Source organism: Setaria viridis, chromosome 8 (assembly GCF_005286985.2).
Source record: "Setaria viridis chromosome 8, Setaria_viridis_v4.0, whole genome shotgun sequence".
NCBI lineage: Eukaryota > Viridiplantae > Streptophyta > Magnoliopsida > Poales > Poaceae > Setaria > Setaria viridis.
The window spans coordinates 9,406,497-9,427,273 of NC_048270.2; the positions used below are offsets into that span (position 1 = coordinate 9,406,497).

Below are 20,777 nucleotides of genomic sequence, written 5' to 3' on the forward strand. Positions count from 1 at the left end.
GTACTTTTTGTGTCCGGGAGGGTGGTACTTCACCTTTTTTTTTTCCCTATCGCGACTCTTCTAGGTTTTATACTCCCTCTATCCCAAATTACTATTTATTTTGATTTTTTTAGGTATCTAATTTTTGCTATATATCTATACGAAATATATATCTAACTCTAAAAACCTAGAACAGAGGGAATAGCATATATACAAATGAAATAATCTAAGAAACTGCTATTGATAACACTAACATTAGCCCAGGATTTGACTCCGAGTGGGCCCAGCTAGCATCACACGCCGCCCCCTCCGAAGTCTGAACACGCACGCCGTTTGGGCTGTCGCGGCTTGGATGGAGGCCGCCTGGACGACCAGGCCCGGAAACTCACAACCGCGCGCCCGCCGATGTAGCGCGGCCCATGAATGCACAACTGCTGCCAAACCATTTCGTGCCGACGGCGGCCCATGCTGGCAATGCCATGTTGCGCGGCCTGATCGATCGGGTGCCGTTTCTTTTTCTTTTGACGAAATTGCAAATGCCAAATTGTACCACATACGAATATTGCATCACTGCAACTACAAGTTTTTGGAAGCATATTTAGAGCCCTTGGGGTCAGAACACAACAAACATGTTGACATGGCATGACGTTAAAAGTCGTTAGGAGAGACATATTGCACGGATTTTAATAAGTGCCTGAAATTTTTCTTCTCTACTTGGCTACTTCCATCTCCATAAAGTGTGAGCTTTTTTGAAAATGTTCCTCACCCAACAATTGTCTACCCAAATCAATCCAACATGCGGCGGGACCATGATGCCCACACCCCTCTGGAAGTATAACATTATATGTAAGGAAAATAAATAAATAAATCCACATGAAATTTAGTTAGGGCAACGACGACCATTACACTGGTGTGTATACGTGTACTGAACGAGACTGTATGAAAAAGAAACAAAAACACCCAACTAACTAGGCGCTCAACCTAAAAATGCAAACCTCAACACAATGTAGTGTATCTTATCAAATAATTAGACATAATGTCTAGTGTATCTTCTGCATCTGATACAATAAATGTAAATATCCAATGTGATATTGGTAAAATATATCAGGAAAAAAAAACAAGATCCACTTTAATTAAGTAACATCCAAACCACAGCTTGGTCAGATTCACTTAACTAAAATCAGCGAAACCAAATGGTATAGATCAAGTAGATCTCGACTTTTGGTTCACAGTTATAAAATTGTGCATTGCCATATATTGTTATTTGGGCGCCTCTTATTTTGGCAATATGATTGCATTACTACGTGACTCTGAATTTAGTTATCAAGGTGCGTATCTCTGGCTAGTTTTAGACCTTAGTTGATGGAAAATGAAAATTTCCAGCTCCTACATTCATATGTGACTGATTCTAGGAGTTATCAATCAGTGTATCTCTGTTTACTTTTAGATGACTAAAATATTCACCTAACTTTCAACTACAAGGTGTCTTTTATATATACTAGGATGGTACCCGTGCGTTGCCATGGGTAATAAAATATTTATATTTCAATAAGCAGAGCATCCAACAAAATAATAATAGTACGAAAATAGTACGAAAATTTAAAAAATATTTATTTTATTAAAAAACATAGTTTCTAAATAAAACAAAGCTAGGTATGACACTATATTCCAAGGCGTGATGCATATCTCTACAGAAGAGATAGATATACAACAATCATTAGCAATTACAGTGCCCTCAACCTCAAGGCCTCAACGTATTTCATGAGACTGCCAGCAGAACCTTGTGTCAGGCTTCATAGGCTTTATCGGGATCAGTTTATTCTGTCAGCATGATGGTTCATCAATTGTGGCTAAACATCCTTTTAATACTTATGCTCACAAGTAGACATCTTGTACTAATCAGGTTCTAGGTATAGCGGAAACTAAAAAAATAACAGTATAGTAGAAGGGACAATACCTCCTCGTTTATGATATCTCCAACCTTTTAGCAAGGTACCTTAGAACTTTACAGTAGTAGAACCTTGCTTTCCAGAATATTGTTCAAGCTTTTTTTCACTACAAAGGGACAGTAATATAGCTTTGCATCTACCGAAATTTTCCATTTAAAAGGAAAAGGAAACATCTAAGGATAATACATTTCAAATAGCAAGTTACAAGTGCAAGCACTAAGTAGTAGTTTCTATCTTCCAAAATTTTACTCTCCGAGCTTCCAGATAACTAACTCTTGGCGGTTACAATTTACACTAAACAGGTTGAAACAAGTAAGCATGTGAAAATTAGAATATAAAGAGAGGAGGTAGGAGCCTTACAGCCTTAGCCTTTGTGAATACCATCAGTTCTTTTTTTCTAATTAGCATGATGCCTTAACCGTAGCAAGCAAGACTCATTTTCTGATTCGGTTATTCGGTTTAAACGGATGCAGTGCTGCTATTTGGTTTTTATTTGGTTCACAATTCATTGGTAGAGTCTGGGAGCAGAGCACTGCACCTAAAGCCTAGAAGAATCGCAAGTGCCTTCACACGATCACGTGCAACAGGCGGCTCCATGTCCAAGCATCTGCTATCTGGCTCATATGAAGATGCCACCCTGAGTGTAGGCATACCTGCTTGAGAGTACCTATTGGATGGTTCTTTCTCAGTTAGATAGTACTTTCAACAAGTAACGCGGTTGAAAGATAGATGTCTACTACCATTGTAAAAAGTTTGGCAGTTGTGCATTATTTGCATCACACATCGTTGCATAGAATTATTCACAAGTGACAGCTTGTCCATCATGCCTTTGGAAACCTGTGATGAATCCCATAATGGTTGGATGAAGAAAAACAGGAAGCAACAAAATAGAACGTCAGAGTTTTAATCATTGGACTATCACAGTGTGTGCTTAACAGGAAACAGCATGAAAATACATACCGTGACTGCCAAGTTGTTCATAATCAAAGTCACCAGGGAAGATTCAACAGATGATGTTCCAGTGCAAGAGGGAATGAACAGTTGATGGCTTTGTACATCTCACTGTATGCCACAAACTTTATAGACAGAAACTCACCAGTATAGAAGTTGTCCATTTGCCAGTCAAATTAGATAAGTTATACACCATATCTTTAAGCTGGTTGTAAGCAACAGAGTAACTGAATTCAAATGATTGAACAATTCGAGCATTAGTACCTTGATATAGGAATGGGGATGAATAGGATGTGCCATAGGCCCAGCATCCTGGATATCAGGGAAAAATCACAGGGTAGTCAAAATACCATGCCTATGCAGTTTATTTCATTGGCAACAAATTGGAATGCAGTGACAAGATGTTAGCGTCCGGTGACAGGATACAAGTCTGGAGAATAGAATTGGAGGAAGGGTAGCACAGAGCAGAGGCAAGAAGAACAGATCCGGGATGAAGGAGCTTGCGTGAGCAAGTTTACTAATCTGTTACATGATGCCTTCTCTCGCATCTTTTCCTAGCATAAGTAGCAGCGATAAGCCCAGCAAGCAGATGGGTCAGCGGCCTCTAGTTGATCCACTCATTACCAGTGACTCGCTTGTTGGGCCTCCTGGTTCTCGGCATAGCTCGCGGCCCACTTGCTTCCTCTTCGGTGCTGACATTCCCCGGTCCTTTAAACGCCGCTTGTCCCCAAGCAGGCGCAAGAGGGAAACGCTGCTTGAGACTATCAAGGTCCTCCCAGGTTGCCATATCAACTGGCCAATCGGACCACTGAATCAGCACCTGAGGCGCCGAGTGAACTCCACGAGACAGCAATTTGGTCTGCAAGATCTTAACAGGAATTCGAGGCAGGTCAATATCAGAAGGAATAGATGGCGTTACCTCCTGTTGATCTGAAACCATTTTCTTTAGCTGCGAAACATGAAATATTGGGTGAATGGCAGATGATAGCGGTAACTTGAGCTTGTAAGCGACAGATCCAACTCTAGCTAGTATCTCATAAGGACCAAAGAATTTGAAAGCAAGCTTCTGATTAGCCCTTGGAGCAAGAGAGGATTGTACATAAGGTTGCAGCTTGATGAATACCTTGTCACCCACTGCAAACTGTCGTTCACAACGGTTCTTATCAGCTTGCTTCTTCATACGGAGTTTAGAGCGAGCAAGGTGTTGCTTAATCAAGGATGTCATTACTTCCCTGTCCTGGAGCCATACTGAAAGTGCAGGAACAGATACAGCTGTTTTCGGTCGAATGCCAAAGTGTTTTGGCTCATAACCATAAAGTGCTTCAAATGGGGATCGACCAATTGAGGTATGGTGGCAATTGTTGTACCAGTATTCAGCTAGTGGGAGCCACTGCAGCCACTTGGAGGGGCAGGCATTCACAAAGCAACGAAGAAATGTTTCCATAGTCTGATTCAGTCGCTCCGTCTGTCCGTCAGATTGTGGATGATATGCAGAGCTCATCTGAAGTTTGACATCAGCTAATTGAAACAACTCTCTCCAAAACTTGCTTGTAAATATTCGATCTCTGTCAGAGACAATGGCAGCTGGCAGCCCATGGAGCCTGTAAATTTGGTGCAGGAACACTTTGGCCACTCCCTCAGCAGAAAAGGGATGTCGAAGAGGAAGAAAGTGACCATACTTAGTAAAGAAATCCACAACTACGAGAATACAATTGAATGTGCCAGACGTGGGCAGACCTTCAACAAAATCCATCGAAATAGTCTGCCAAGCCTGAGAGGGAACTTCCAGTGGTTGGAGGAGACCGGGTAATTTGGACCTATCAGGCTTTGCCTGTTGGCAAATGAGACAATTCTTGACAAAATTATGGACAGTCGGTTTCATTCCTTTCCAGGCAAAGAGTTTCTTCATCCTCATGTAAGTGACAGGAGCACCAGAGTGACCCCCAACAGCACTGGAATGACAAGCAGACAATAGTTTGGCTTGCAATGTAGGGTTCTGGCCGACCCAAATCCTCCCTTTGTATCGCAACACTCCATCTTGTAGGGTAAAATTTGGAACCGCAGAAGCATCAATGGAAATCTTGGCAACCATGTTGAGGGCTTCCTGGTCCTCCTGGTAACCCATCAACACCTCCTGGATCCAAAGAGGTGTGCAGGCAGAGATAGCAGCACAAGAATAATCATGAGAAGGTTTTCTGGACAGTGCATCAGCCACTCTATTTTCAGCACCCTTTTGTAAACCACCTTATATTGTAAGCCCAACAGCTTGGTAAACACCTTTTGCTGCCAAGGTGTGTGCAATCTTTGCTCAGATAGTTGAGAGAGGCTTTTCTGATCAGTGAAAATAAGAAACTCCCCAAGCTGCAAATAGGATCTTCATTGCTGAATGGCCAGAAGAATAGCAAGGTATTCTTTTTCATAAGTAGATAGACCTTGAGATTTTGGACCTAATGCTTTACTGAGGAAGGCTAAAGGGTGACCTTGTTGAGTCAAGACAGCACCGACTCCCATTCCAGAAGCATCAGTTTCAATAGCAAATGGTTTAGTGAAATCAGGTAGGGCTAAGACAGGTGATTGGCACAAAGCAGATTTAAGAGCAGCAAAAGACTTTTCATGTACTGAAGTCCAAACAAACACCGAATTCTTCTTTAGGAGCTCAGTCAGAGGTTTACTTATAACACCAAAGTTTCTGACAAACTTCCTATAATAACCCGCCAGTCCTAGAAAACTGCGCAGTTCTTTAACAGAGGAAGGTACTGGCCATTGAGATATAGCAGCTATCTTGGAAGGATCAGTGCCCACACCCTTCTCACTGATGATATGACCCAGATAAGAGATTTGTCTTTGAGCAAATGTGCACTTAGAGAGTTTAATCTTCCAATTCTCCTTGGTCAATAACTCAAACACCAATCTGACATAAAAGATGTGGTCCTCAAAAGATGAGCTATAAATGAGAATATCATCAAAGAAAACCAGTACAAACTTCCTCAAATATGGAGCAAGAGTGGAGTTCATAGCTTCCTAAAAGGTACCAGGAGCGCTAGTCAAGCCAAAAGGCATTACCCGGAATTCAAACTGTCCACAATGCATTTGGAATGCTGTTTTGAATTCTTCCCCAGGTTTGAGCCTAATTTGATGAAAGCCAGATCGCAAATCCAGGCATGTAAACCAACTAGCATGTGCCAACTCATCCAAGAACTCATCAATTATAGGAACAGGATACTTGCCTTTGATGGTAATAGCATTGAGGTGCCTATAGTCCACACAAAATCGCCATGTGTTGTCTTTTTTCTTAACTAAAAGCACAGAAGAAGAAAAGGGGCTGTTACTTTTTTGTATCAAGCCATTCTGCAACATTTCCTTGATCTGTTTCTCAATTTCATCTTTAAGGGCAGGGGCAAACCGATAAGGCCTAACCTGGACTGGGTGGGCTCCTTCAACAAGTGGGATAGCATGGTCACAAGCTCTTGGGGGAGGTAAATCAGTGGGCACCTCAAACAGGACTGCAAATTCCTCAATAAGCTGTTGAATGGCTGGTGGCCAGGAAACTTGCACTTCATCTTGAGTACATACGTCAACTGCACAAACCTGAATCACAGCCCTCTCAGGCAATTCGGGCATAAGTCCATATAATGTAGTTGTTGAGTTCTCATATGGAATAGTCATCCACTTTTGTTTCCAATGGACCTTCATAGGACTAAACTGTTCCAGCCAATCAATACCCAGTATCACGTCATATGCAGAAAGTGGCAAGAGCTTCATGTCAGACTGAAAATCCAACCCATTAGAGGACCACACAGCATCAGGTATATGGTGAAGGCAAGACAATTGCTGGCCATTAGCTACCTTAACAGACAAGGGAGCTTGTACAGGCACAATACCCACCAACTGAGAAGCTAGTTGCTCGCTAATGAATGTGTGAGAACTACCAGAATCCACCAGAATGCGAATCATATGACCTTGCAACATACCTAGCAGGTAGAGTGTGCGAGGAGCAGGAATACCAGAAACAGCTGCGGAAGACAAGGTCAAAAATAAGTGATCCTCTTGATGCTGGGCAGCACTGATCATAGACTGGGCGTCCTCTTCAAGCTGAAACAGATCAAGCACCTCTTGCATAGCATGTAACTGAACCGTGTCCGCACACTTGTGATCTTTACTCCATTTTTCAGCACAATACTGACAGAGGCCTTTAGCACGCCTATATGCCCTCAGTGCTTGCCAATGATCCTCAGCAGATCGGGCTCTTGCAGCATCACCATAACGTCGGTCTTCTGAATGTCCCACCAGCGCCTTGGGCTGCTTACTAGGTGGAGGAGGAAGAGGCAACGCAGGACGTACTGGCAGCTTGGACTGATACTGGAAGTCCTGGCACTTGAAGTCCCGACGCCGTGCTGGCTCCGCGACCTCCTCCTGCAATCGTGCGAGAACAAAAGCAGTGTCCAAGCTGGAAGGACGTTGAATTAAAATGGGAGCACGAATATCATCCCTCAACCCATCAATAAAACGCACAATAAGATAAACTTGGTCAGGATCACTCTCATAAGCTGCTAACTGATCCACTAGAGTGGCAAAGCGGTCAATATAATCAGACACAGAATCTGACTGCTTGATACTAAGCAATTGACGAACCAGCAATTCATGTTGTTCTTTACCAAAACGATTGAGCAATAAGGTATGGAACTCATCCCAGGAACAGGATTTAAGCCTTTTCTCGACTGATGGCAACCAGCGCGCCGCCGCAGGGGAAAAATGCATTGTAGCGACCTTAATCCACAAATGAGGTTCGACATTGCATAATTCAAAGTAATCTTCCACTCTACTTATCCAATGCCTAGGATTATCCCCTTCAAACACAGGAAAATTTAACTTCGGCAATTTCCCCTGGGAATGACCCCCAATTGCCGCAAACCCAGAACGAGAACCATAGCTAGGCAGTCGATGCGGAAATTGAGGAGGCAGTGTAGCGGGAGGATTGGGGAATGCACCCTTGACCGGGGGATGGATAAGAGTCGAGATCGACCCAAAGCCATCCTCCCGGTGGAACAGCTCGTCGCGGTGGCCAGCGGGCCCGTCGGCGTTGGATCCGGCAGGTGGGCGCGCGGACGCCGACTCCGGAAGCGAGAAGATGCCGCCGGGGTGCACTGGGGCCTGGTCGATGACGACCCTCTCGAGATGTTTGTTCAACTTGCGGACCTCCAGCTTAATGTCGTCAATGGAGCCTTCAATGCCGGGCTGCCACTCTTCAGGCGTTGCCGCCGCCTTCTCAAGGGCGCGGATGCGCTCCTCTCTGGCCTCGTCGGAGTCTGCAAACTTGCGGTCCCACTTGGCGTCCAGCTCTGCCAGGCGCTGCTCCCACTTAAGCTCTTGTTTCTTGAGCTCGTCGATGATAACCTTCGTCTCCGGATTCATGGCGCCGTGCCGCCGCTGAAGGCGTGTGAAGTGGTGGTGAGGAGGAAGATGCTCCAGAATCCTCGCACGATGGAAAAGGGGAACGGAGCAGACCGGGAGCGAACGAACCTGATACCAATTGTTAGCGTCCGGTGACAGGATACAAGTCTGGAGAATAGAATTGGAGGAAGGGTAGCACAGAGCAAAGGCAAGAAGAACAGATCCGGGATGAAGGAGCTTGCGTGAGCAAGTTTACTAATCTGTTACATGATGCCTTCTCTCGCATCTTTCCCTAGCATAAGTAGCAGCGATAAGCCCAGCAAGCAGATGGGTCAGCGGCCTCTAGTTGATCCACTCATTACCAGTGACTCGCTTGTTGGGCCTCCTGGTTCTCGGCATAGCTCGCGGCCCACTTGCTTCCTCTTCGGTGCTGACACAAGAGCGCAGATCAAGAAAACCTGAGGAAATTGATAGATAGAGTTTGGAGACATCAGCGATGCGTTTTACTGTACGATAGCCGAGATCTGATGAGAACTCCTGCGCAACCAATTAAATTAGAAGAGTAGGATGGAAAAACTCAAAAACATAATGGCAGCACATGGCCCACTGCCTGAGTAACTGATCCCTGAAGACGGTTAGTCTTTCTCTCAGGGCTAGCTGGAACCAATCACGGCAAGTTACTCTGCAACAGCATAGAGATAAGGATCCTTTCAACAGGGAAAAAAGAGATCATTCCAATTCAGCTGTACAAAGATAATAACTAATCATGACTCTGATCTCATAAGAAAAAGCACCAATTGATGTTTAAAGAAAAACAAATAAAGAAGTGAAAATGGTGAACAAATATTAATCAGTCACTCTAAAATAAAATAAAATGACAAATAGAATGAACATCCATTCTGGTGATATCGTGGAGACAGTTTGATGAGGACATTAGCACCAACGATACATCCACGCTAACATAAGTACCAATTTCTGGTCCCATTACTTGCGCTCATGTTCGTCAACTCAACCATCAGGTGAGTACACTTTTGAATTCATGTCCATCATATTTAGACCATGGAGACACATGCACTCTTGTTTTGCTTAGGAACCAGGGAGAAGACCGAAAGGGAAAAGGATTCGCGCAGGCTAGATTCGGACTGCAGAACAACACTAAATTGTGACGGTCACCACGGTCACATACGGACTCAAATTGGGGCGTTCAAGTACTTCATGGAATCATTATGAAGTCTATTTTCATGTGGATCTAGACTTATATCCATATCTATTCTGAGACGGCTGCAATGATCAAATTACTGCTAAGAGATTTTTCTATCCGAGGTGCTACGTCATCTTATTTTGGCCCAATGGGCCGTGTATCAAGTTGGGTCCATCAAGGACGCGTCCTAGGGTTCGAGCACGACCCCAACACCCTTGTGGTAGTCTTCCCATGTTCTTATACCCCTTAGCCGCCACCAGGAACACTCGGGTTTTGTTTAGATTAAGTTTAGCTTTTGCTACTTGTTTGTAAGCGTGCGTGCTGGATCAACCGCCCGTCTTCTTGTCTTCGGAACCCCACCATAATTGAGATTGAGTTTGAAACTTTCATCTACATCTAGTAATTCAGTACTTGTTATACTTGTTCTTGCTAATTCTTTGATTGCTTGCAGGACAAGTGCCCTAGTGGTCGGGTGACGCACTCCACAAGATCGCGGCAGCCATTGAAGGTGGTTTATCGGTTGCTAAGGCACAACATTCTTGGAAGGTTGTAGTCAGGTTGTGAACGTCGTCTCTATCCACCAATCGAGTTATCCCCTCCCCTCTCATCGAAAGATCAGGATTCAACCCAACGGGTGCATATCAGTTGGTAATCAGAGTAAGGTTTATCAATGAGAGACTTCCAATCCTTCGCTAAATCTGAGTACATCTTTGTGTTCATGTCTGACTAGGAATCTGAGTTGATTGAGACCAAATCCCACATGGTGTTGAAGTTCGAGTTGGAATCGGTTTTGAGTCCGAATTGATTGCTGCACCGTGTTACCAAATCCTGCTGCTGTTACGCTTGTACTAGATATATTGAAGTATTCCAGAAAGGCAGCAGTAGTTTGTACCTATACTCGACTTCTCCATGTTGTGCATATCCATATTAGCTCGGTTTACTCCAGATAGAGAGAGAGAGAGAGAGAGAGTGTGTGGTGTTTCGGAATACCCCTGTACTTTCGAAAAAAAGCGTATGTGGTGTTTGACTCCTGTGAAGTCGCTTTGTTTATTTAATCAGTTTTGAGGATCCCCTGAAAAAAAAGAAGGAAGAAGAAGAAGAGAAAACAAAAAAATAGGAAGAAAAGGGGTTGTTCGTTGTGTTTCTCTATTATTTTTCGGTGGTGTGTTGTGACTTCCTTTGGGTCTAGGCTCGCGCCTCTAGCACGGTCTAGGCTAGGACCAACACAGTACCACCATTGAGCGATTATTTAGCTTGCTTTTGTAACTAATGTGGTGCTAGTACTTCCTTACTTCAGCCCACCTACAGCTCCACATATTCGACTACAACTTGATAGGTCTTGTTGCTGCGGCACCGATACACTTCGCTCTATGGTTGCAGACTTGTTGGTTGTCGTCCCCTCCTGCTGAGCAAGGTAAGAATTGGTAAGAGCTTGTGAAACAGGTTGAGAGTGAGTGCCTTGCAGTAGCTACATCCTAATAGCTGTAGGGTTTTTATTTCTTCACCTATTTTCTTGTGACATGTCCCACTTCCTGTAGTCTTTTGTTCATTTGTTATTTGCTACTGAATGTGCAACACACAGGTGCACTAGGTCGGCCATTGTCATTGCTGATAGCTAAGTTAAATATGACTGAACTACTTTTCTATGATATCAAATATGCTGTTCATAGTCTAACAGTAAATTCCACATCTCATAGTTCTCTCATCTCTCTTATTAAACTTGTCACCTTCGTCTCTTTTCATCTTGGCCTCATTTATGTTTCATATTTTTCACCTCCTATCATTTGCTTCTCTTAATCTACCAATTTGTCAATGTATGCATGTTGCTAATCTTTATTCAGACTTCAGCATGTGACATATGCTAATCTGCTTGCAACAAGAGATATTCCCCCCACATTAAGACTTTCTTTACATTTACAGGGTCCCAGCTTAATGGTCGATGTTGTGACAGTGGCAATGCTTACGAGGCGGATCCTTGGTGACGAAAATGACAAGGTGCTTATAGTTTGCCTTTGTAACCACAGTTATTGCCTTCCCATTTTTGGCAATATATGGTAACAATTTATTGTTCTATGCAAATAAATTCACTGAAGAATATAGAGAGCAGAACCGTCTTCACAATTTGCACATGTTGAATTCATATTTATTTGTGAACCCATATGCTTCTGTGCATCAGGCACTGGAGTCTCTTGACAGATATCAGATCGACCGTTACATCACTTCTTCAGTCAAAAGTGCTTTCTTGAAGTGACATTTTTGCAGCTTCCATTATTACATCAGTAGTGCAGTTTTAACTTCTATTTCATTTCCTACATGAGATTATTATAGATCACTTGCACACTTTTCTCATATGTGAAACCTTGAATCTTTATCAATTGCCACTGCACCTATATGTTGCTTTTGATATTTCATTGCTATTCTATTTCGTTTCCTACCTGAGATGATTATAGATCACTTGCACACTTTTCTCATATGTGAAACTTTGGCAAACTGAGTGATAAACTGATAGCTCAGTGGTGTGGTTGGTTGTGGTCGTGCCAACCGACCGGGTTCAAACCCCAGTATTGCACTAAAAAAAAAAACTCCCCTTGCTGTGCTCGCTGGCTTGTAGCTGTGGTGAGTTGCCGGTTCAGGTAACGGTGCGCTACACTGGCCTGGGTAACGGTGTACACGGCCCAAGTTCGCTTTTGATAGTGAGTGATAAACAATGTTCGGGGGATTTTCTTGACCGGGTCATACGGTCGCTTCTTAATGAAATGCCGTGGGGGCGGTTCTTCCCCCACCGGTCCCTTCTTAATGCGAAACCTTGAATTTTTATCAATTGCCACTGCTACTATACATTGCTTTTGATATTTCATTGCTATCCGTTTGACCACCTTGACTCTTAACAATAATACTTCATTATTGTCAATGAAACATTCTACTATTTTCTTTTTTTCTTAGAGAAACATGTTACCATTACATTGGTCAATGAAACATTCTACTACTTTCTTTCGTACGAGAAACATTGTTTCCATTACATTGGTCATCGAAACTTTCTACTATTTTCCTCAGATGTCACATTCTGTAGAGTTTAAAGCGGACACAACACATGAACCTGTTTTAGCGTCTCTAGCCGAGGAGACAAAGAAGCTTCTGAAGAAAGATAGAACTATTTTTACGCCTGTTTCGTCAAAATGGCATCCGCAGGCAGCAGTTGTTTCTGCTTCCCTCATCCCTAAACTTTATGGAAATAAATTGGTAGGTTATATCTGGCATATCTTATAAATGACTATGGGTTTGTATCTTTGTGATTCTGCATACTTACAAAGAAGTGTTTTTTCCAGAGACCATTCCTTGATCATGCTGAGCATCTTAGTAAGGACGTGGTTTCTGTATTTCCCGCGGCTGATGCTTTGGAGCAATACATAATGTCTGTGATGGCTTCTGTTGCCGGAGAAGATGGTTTGGATAGCATATGCAGGCAAAAGATAGCTCCATATCAGGTCAGCTCAACCTTCCTCAAGTACAAAAACTTAAAAATCAGCAAAGCAATCCATGTGTTTGCCTTGACATGAGACACTGGTGTCATTCTTTGCCATTTTATCAACCAATTGTGCTGTGTAGTAAATTACAGAAAATTTCTTATGTCTTGAAGTCCATTATTGGTGCGGTGTTGTTTATTCTAATCCTCCTCTTTTTTTTTAGATTGAAAGTAAATCTGGAAGTCCAGATATACGGATTCCCATCACCGAGCTGCCAGAGTTCCTGAGAAGCTCTAAACTGTAGGTCATCTACACTAACAGCTCTTGATGTTTTTATATTGAGAAAAGTCACAGTGATAATTAACAAAGAAGAGTTTGACAAATTAGGGGGTAATCCAAAAGGTTAGGCAACGTATTTACATGTTTTCTACCATACTGTTAGAATCTTGAAGTTAAAACTTGTTTAGCAGGTGGTTCTGGCATCCATGCCAATTTGGAGGTTGGCTTTTCTCATGACATATTTGTTGTTATGGCAAATGGAGAAAAGAATCTTGTGCTTTTTGCTGAAAAAGGACGGGTACGTTTCTTTGTGCAGTCAACTTTATATGGATGAATTATTCTTGTCATCAATTTTCACATATTTTCAGTACCTAGCAATTCAAAGTGACTTGTCAAAAGAACTGTTTCCGCTTTTGAATTTTGACTGCTAACAGTGCTTGTCCATACTTATTTACAGTTTCCGATATTACTTAGAAAATGTATAATTTCCTCTTAAAGTGAAGGGAACATGAATTGAAGGGTGAAGGGCAAGGGTTTTTCTTGAGTACAGTCAGGTATTTAGTTGCAGCTTGATTGTTTTCCTTATTATTGAAATAGCATGTAAGTATTGTTTTCTTCTATGTTTGATAGGTTTTGCTGAGTCCGGAGATGAGGTGGGGTATGAGCAAAGTCTGGAGATGAATAAGGAGATTTTCAAGTATTTGACTTCATATTTTTCTTCATGGGAAGAGATGTAGGGGAAGCTTTTTCTATGTTTCGAGATATGCCATATAATTTGAGATGCTTTGTACACGTTTTGAATTCTATTAGCTTGCTGTGTTAAATGTTAACGGTATTGCTGTATATTGTAGTTCGTTGAACATCAATGAAAATTTTACATAATTGGTCAGAAGATTGGCGCCTCCGGCGCGCCCAGACCCTAGTGGCAACAATGGCGGCGCCGTTGGCCGAAGCAAGCAGCGGAGAAACATGCATGCACGGTAAATGGCACATGAAACTGAGAGAGAAAAAAAAGTACAATTTGTAGAGAGAGAAAATAAAGAAAAGAAAAGTGAAAATCAGCTTGGCTCAACATGTGGAAAGTCACACGTGCTCACACCTAGTACAGGCTACGGCATTCGTAATGCTTGGACGTTGTCCTTTGTGCAGGAATAGAGCTGCTGTGGTTGTGTTTCCTCCTGACTGGTGCTGACGGCACACGTTCGTTCAGCTTGCGTTGCGCACGCCCTTCCTCCTGTGGATGGATCCAAAAGGCGACGTGACGGGGATGGCCCGGTTAAAACTTGCAGATGAGTATGGGCGACAAGGGACCTGGGCCCAAACTCGACTGGAGCCTGTATGGGCCTGTCCCAACAAGCAGGCCGAACTGGAAAAGGTTATTCACGGGCTAATTAGCTGCGGAAGACCGGCCCATCAAAACCTGTTGCGACGGACGCGAGTGGGCCGATGTTTTCAGTTTCAAGAAAAAAACAGCAGAAGCAGGCCTCTTCTGTCTGTTTGGTGCTGCTTCGCCGTCACCAGCCCATCGGATCGCTTTGTTCGGTGACGCCAGCACGGCACCACCGTTCGTCGCACCCTCCAAATCTCCCGGTCTACACATGTTGGGTTGTCTGTCTTTGCTGGCTTACACATGTTGGGTTTATCAACAGTACGCGAGATGATATGAACATGCAGAGATGTACTGACGTACATAGATGTCATGGCCAATCGATGCAAAACGCATGGGGAAGGGGTATATACGTTGGCGTACATGCAAGGCATGCTGGGTTGGCCAACAATGGATACACCGGCATGCATATATAGCATGCTGGGGTGGTCGGCGTTTCAAACCAGATCGACGGGAAAAAAAATACCGCCGATAAAATATGATTCAGTCTTAGAGTAAACTAGACATAAAACCGATCTACTAAAGTTCTATATTACATTGCTAGATTACTTGAAAGAAATAAAACACTCGATCCAGATTGAATCTAGTACACAGAAAAGATTAGTCTCACAAGGCAAATCGTCCGAGATGACAGATTCTAGTCGCTAATTAAGAAACTAATATATAACGAACTAGATTGCATCTGTAAACCATATGCAGAATGACAATCTATGGATTGTACCAGCACCATCTGGGCAGCGGCGCGTTGCAATATGGTGTACAGGTTTCAAAAGAAACTAGAGATCAATCTAGAGCTTGTAAACTAGCTAAGAAAAACGATCTACAACTGATGTAACATGCTAGTTTTGCGCGAAAAGGCAATCTAGATTGAAAACGTAAACCAATCTACCGAAGAATGGATCAAGCAGGATCATAAACAGCGTACCGTCGTTGACGAGTAGTGGTAGAGCGTGCTGATAACGTATTATGTAACGGTGCGGTCGTGGATCGCTGATCTGGTTCTCTTCCCCCGATAGCAGATGAGACGTAAGGAAGATGTAGAAGATCACCTGTATTCCTTCCCAGTAGCACCCGAGATAAGTACATAGGAGACAATATAGGTGGAACTTATTCTTCCTTATCATAATAGATGGGTACATGTTCCTTTATATAGCCTTGATCTCAAGAGGTATGTTTGGTATGAGCCACAATTATCCTTAGGTTTAGAGATTTCTCACCCGTGCCGGATCTGTTCCGCTCCATGTTTTCCTCTCCAAAACCTTATCCTTCATCGAGTGAGTTTTTTTTTATGCTTCCTCGACCGACCCATGACAAACAGCTACAGGGGCAAGAGCGTGTAGCAAACAAACACCTACAGGTGTGCCTGGTTCCTTCTAGAGATCAGCTAGCAGATAGCTTTACTAAGGCATTATCGAGTGGAATGATTGAAGTCTCCAAGAGCAATCTAAATCTTAAGAAGAAGAGAAAAATCTTAAGAAGAAGAGAAATTTAGATTAAAAGGGATTGTTAGAAGTTGTTATAGTATGTAACTCAAATCTTGGAGATATTGATTCTTGCATTTTGGCTTGGTTGATAGATAGTTAGAGATAGATTTCTTGATGTAACAGTACACCAACTGAATCAATATCTGCAAGAACCTGCATTGTAATTTGTTAGGACTTCTCCCCTATATAAATACGCAACCGTGATAGGTCGAGATAGGCAACCACGTTCTGCTATTTTACACCTCGACCGACCCATGAAGACGACGATCGGGCTCGTGGTCCTCGCGACCGCCGTCGCGGCGGCGGCGACGTTCCTATCATCCCTCGACGACTCGCGGCGCGACGACGGCGTGCCGGTGGTAGAGATACGTGGTGACGGCGGCTTCGAGCTGATCCCGTTGGACGGCGGCGCCACGGGGCCCGAGAGCGTGGCGTTCCACGACGCCACCGGCGACGGCCCGTACACGGGCGTGTCGGACGGGCGGGTCCTCAGGTGGCTCCCGGCCGAGCGCCGTTGGGTCGAGCACTCGTCGTCCTGCGCGCCGGAACTGTAAGTCCATCTTCCTCCTGAATCCTTGTATATATCCCGTTCCTGCAATCCATCCGTTTTCTTCCAACCCGCTCTCTGTTAAACGACCTTCCATGACGCAATTCAGATGCAAGTACAGTTGCGCTTTTGAATTGATTGGAATGTCAGGGTGTGGGTGGTGCGACATCCATTGTGCTCCTACCGTGCAAAAAGCTGCTCTCGCTCTTGTCTTCTCACATCAAATCGTGTAATGATCGCACCGATGAGGGCACAGTATTTGTGATGGCTTGCACTCGCATGCAATCTTATCTCCTCTGTCTTCATGCACGGTCACGTCGGCGCAGCCCCCCAACCATATTATGAAAACACAGCCTTCAACAGGATCATGTTTTTGTTTGAACTAGGTGCACATGTATTTGTAAAAATTCTGCACCAAATGGGTGTGGCTAAGCTGTGGTCGTCAAATCTATGACTGCGGTGGCTAGCTGTCGAGCCGTAGCTAAAACGTGTAGGCGGCTCCTTGTCGTGAGACACACATGGTAGGCGTAGGCACACACAGATACAGCATTCAAGTGACGAGTACCAGAGGAGACTAGCAGTTGCAACGGTGGGACAGCAACAGAACATGTACGAATTCAGTAGGACCTCGGACGGGACACCCGGCTCCCTCCCAGTGATCGTGGAAGCCGGACCGGATCGGATGGCAGCAGAGAGCCACGCGCATTAACGACCCCGGCACCGTGTCAGTGGCTGCTCCACATCAAGCCACGCCCCATGCTCCATGCCTCCATCCTCTGCTTATATAGACCTCGCTCGTCAGGTCAAGCAATGCCACACTGCTGGTAGCTCACCTAAAACAAATCTGCACCGGCCTGCGTCGTTGCACAGTGCAGAATTTACTCTGCTGCCTCCCTGCTTCTTCTTCGTCTCTGTCTCTCGCGATGCGCGCGGAGGTGGTGGTGCTCGCCGTGCTCGTCGCCGCGGCGGCCTTCCTGTCGCTCGACTCGCTCAGCGACGTCAGGCGGCTCGAGATAGGGGACGGCGACGTCGAGCTGGTCCCGCTCGATGGCGCCGCGGGGCCCGAGAGCATCGTCGTCGACGAGAGAGGCGGCGGGCCGTACACGAGCGTGTCGGACGGGCGGGTTCTCAGGTGGTTGGCGGAGGAGCGGCGGTGGGTGGAACACTCCTGCTCGGCGCCGGAGCTGTAAGTATTTGCCCATGCCCGTTCGTCATGCTAGCTCTCTCTGTTCATCTGGTACGTGGTAGCTCTTGTTATGTGCAGTGCAAAGTTAAAAACCATAAAATTTTTGTCACATAGAATGTTTGGTAGCTCTTGATACTAATTAGTAGTATTAACATAGATTAGTTGGAAGCTAGAATCTATTAAGTCTAATTAGTCCATGATTTGACAATATGGTGCTACAGTAAACATGTGCTAATGATGGATTAATTAGGCTTAATAGATTCATCTCGTGAATTGGCCTCTAATTAGTTTTATAATTAACTCATGTTTACTCCTCCTTATTAACATCCGAATATTTGATGTGACATAAACTTTAGTCTAGACTAAAGAACCAAACATCCCTAGGTACGCTGAAACTGACATGATCTCGACATCCTCTCCGTGGAAACTGATTGAAAGGTTCTGGGCATAAATGACTCAGATTTTGACATCATTTCCAGGGGCACAACAACATACAGTACTCTTTTTTATTCTTCTTTTTTTGCCCCCGGCAGTAGGATGCAATTCAGTTGTGGGCAGGTTCTGGGGTTTTCCAGACTTGGAATGAAGGATACTAAGCCGAAGTTGTCAATCAAACCTGAGAAACCAGATAGCCTCTGATGCTATAAGTTTTCAGTATCTCTCTTTTGCTGATAATGAAGTAATGGTCTAATTCCAAGCACAGATAATGAGCAAGATAATACTCCAACCTTTTATGCCAAGGTCTCCATCCATCATGGTGGCTCTCTGTTGCGCTCCCAGCGATGCAAACTAAATTTTTCAAAGCTATGATTATGGTTGGGGCGTCAAATTAATGGTGCAAAAAACACTGATCGTGCCATCTTCCCTACTGAAAATGACTGGTGAACTCATCGTATGACTCCATCGGACACCATGTCTTGGACAGAGTACACCATGCCAATATTATTTTGTCTCCGGTCACCCACCTCACTGGTATGCAATTAATAAGGTTAAGTGATTTTGCAATTTGGAGTTAAGGGTCCCAAGCTGTTAGCTGTATTCGAGCTACTTTCTTCTGTTAAGAAGAGGTGAAAGTGGCCAAGCCTTGTAGAATTTAGCTTCTGGTGCACTTTATTTTTAACTTTAATTTGCCCTAATACTCCATTGATAAAAAAATACAAATCATATATTTTTTCGAGAATTCAAACTTTTATGACCAACCCCTGGTCAAATTATACTATGAATTAGTACATAAAGTATGTTTCAAAATGCAATATCACACTGTTGATTATGTAGCTATGATAGATATCCTTTGAGAAAGGTCTTATTTTTTATGTGGACGAAATAAGAAAAACATCCTTCTTCTTTGAGCAGTTTAATGATGTATACAGAGAGCTGATTGATGATTGAGATGCAGTAAACAGTGTGCAGCAGTAGTCGATTATTTAGGCAAAGCACTGCAGCTCATTGATGTCTGTAATTAACAAGTGCAGGTTGGACAGTTGCAGAGGCTCTCAGGACCCGGGCCGGGAGCACGAGTGTGGGCGCCCACTGGGCCTCAAGTTCAACAACGAGACGGGGGAGCTGTACGTCGCGGACGCGTACCATGGGCTGAGAGTGGTCCGGCCGGATGATCACGTGTCCAGGCCGCTGGTGCCGGAGTGGCAAGGGAGCCGCCCGTTCAGCTTCGCCAACGGCATCGAGATCGACTACGAAACCGGAGCCATCTACTTCACCGAGACCAGTACAAGGTTTCAGAGAAGGTGAATGCATCATCTTCGAACTTTAATTATGTGCTTACTGTTTCCTTTTCACATCAGTTTGATGATCTGAGGTGTCCATTGACCACGGTTACTAAGATTCATCTGCAGGGAGTTTCTGAACATTGTTATATCAGGTGACAATACTGGTAGATTGTTAAAATATGACCCAAAGAGCAATCAAGTGGAAGTCTTGGTTGATGGTCTATCTTTCGCCAATGGCTTGGCAATGAGCACGGATGGCACATACTTGCTCCTAGCAGAAACCACAACCGGCAAGATTCTAAGGTACTGGATCAAGACACCAAAAGCTTCGACCCTAGAAGAAGTTGCGCAGCTACCTTGGTTTCCGGATAACATCAAGATGAGCCCCAGAGGAGGGTTCTGGGTTGGTCTCCATGCCAAGAGAGGGAAGATCGCCGAGTGGTCGATTTCTTACCCTTGGGTAAGGAGATTGATACTGAAGTTGCCGATGCGTCATGTCCAGCGTGCCTCGTGGCTCTTGAATCGGCTTGGCCACCAGGTTATAGCGCTGAGATTGAGCGAGGATGGGAAAACAATAGAGGCGGTTAGTGTTCACGGTGCTATTCAAAAGATTTTCAAGTCAGTCAGCGAGGTGGAAGAAAGGAATGGAAGCTTATGGATAGGCTCTGTCATGTCACCTTTTTTTGGAGTATATAGATTGTAGAAGCATTTGGATTGTATGATTGAATATGCAACGTGTATTTGCATATATGGTAGTCGTTTAATAGAGGAAATAACATTATACACGTGTATATGTATATTTTTCCCACCATATAATCAAATTTATTTGCAATTATTCTCGGGTTTGGATTTGAACGGCCTGTTCGGCTGATGGTTTCTCCGGCTGAAAAACACTGTTTCCGCTGTTTTGTGTGAGAGAAAACACTGTTCCATAGCTGAAAAGTAGAGGTGATTCTGGCTGACAAGCTCAACCGAACAGGCTGGAAAACCCCAAAACAAACTTTTCAAGCATGGACCCAAAAAAAATATTCACCGTCTGATTAAAAATGGACGGTAAAACACCAGCCTCCTCAGTCACAATTGTAAAAAAAAATCTCTTGTTCTAGACTCTTCACCTATGGTCTGTACGGCAAGTGGCAGAGCAACCCGTTTAGCAACCTGCACTGCTAGTGCCTACTATCTGCGAGGAGGCCTTGTCAAAGGATAATGCACAGAGAGGGGAAAAGCTAGGGAGA

At 44.1% G+C, this 20,777-nt stretch overlaps 1 protein-coding gene across 3 annotated transcripts; it reads left to right on the top strand.

Moving 5' to 3' along the window:
• The first annotated feature begins 16,306 nt into the window (after positions 1-16,306).
• LOC117866511 (protein STRICTOSIDINE SYNTHASE-LIKE 10) lies at positions 16,307-20,377 on the top strand. Of its 3 annotated transcripts, none has more exons than XM_072295781.1 (3): positions 16,307-16,635; positions 19,291-19,560; positions 19,657-20,377. In XM_072295781.1, exons 1-3 carry the CDS (start codon positions 16,340-16,342, stop codon positions 20,243-20,245), a joined length of 1,155 nt encoding a protein of 384 aa, XP_072151882.1. In that variant the 5' UTR covers positions 16,307-16,339; the 3' UTR covers positions 20,246-20,377. The 3 variants fall into 3 exon arrangements, with proteins under 3 accessions (XP_072151882.1, XP_072151883.1, XP_072151884.1); XM_072295782.1 differs by having other exon boundaries at positions 19,669-20,377; XM_072295783.1 differs by lacking the exon at positions 16,307-16,635 and adding an exon at positions 17,352-17,818.
• The last annotated feature ends 400 nt before the right edge of the window (positions 20,378-20,777 follow it).

Excerpts from the sequence above, each read along its gene's own strand:
- LOC117866511 (XM_072295781.1), top strand. The coding sequence starts at position 16,340 with ATGAAGACGACGATCGGGCTCGTGGTCCTCGCGACCGCCGTCGCGGCG. Across the intron at positions 16,636-19,290 it reads TCGTCCTGCGCGCCGGAACT|GTTGGACAGTTGCAGAGGCT; the intron begins GTAAGTCCATCT and ends TAACAAGTGCAG. Across the intron at positions 19,561-19,656 it reads AGTACAAGGTTTCAGAGAAG|ATTCATCTGCAGGGAGTTTC; the intron begins GTGAATGCATCA and ends ACGGTTACTAAG.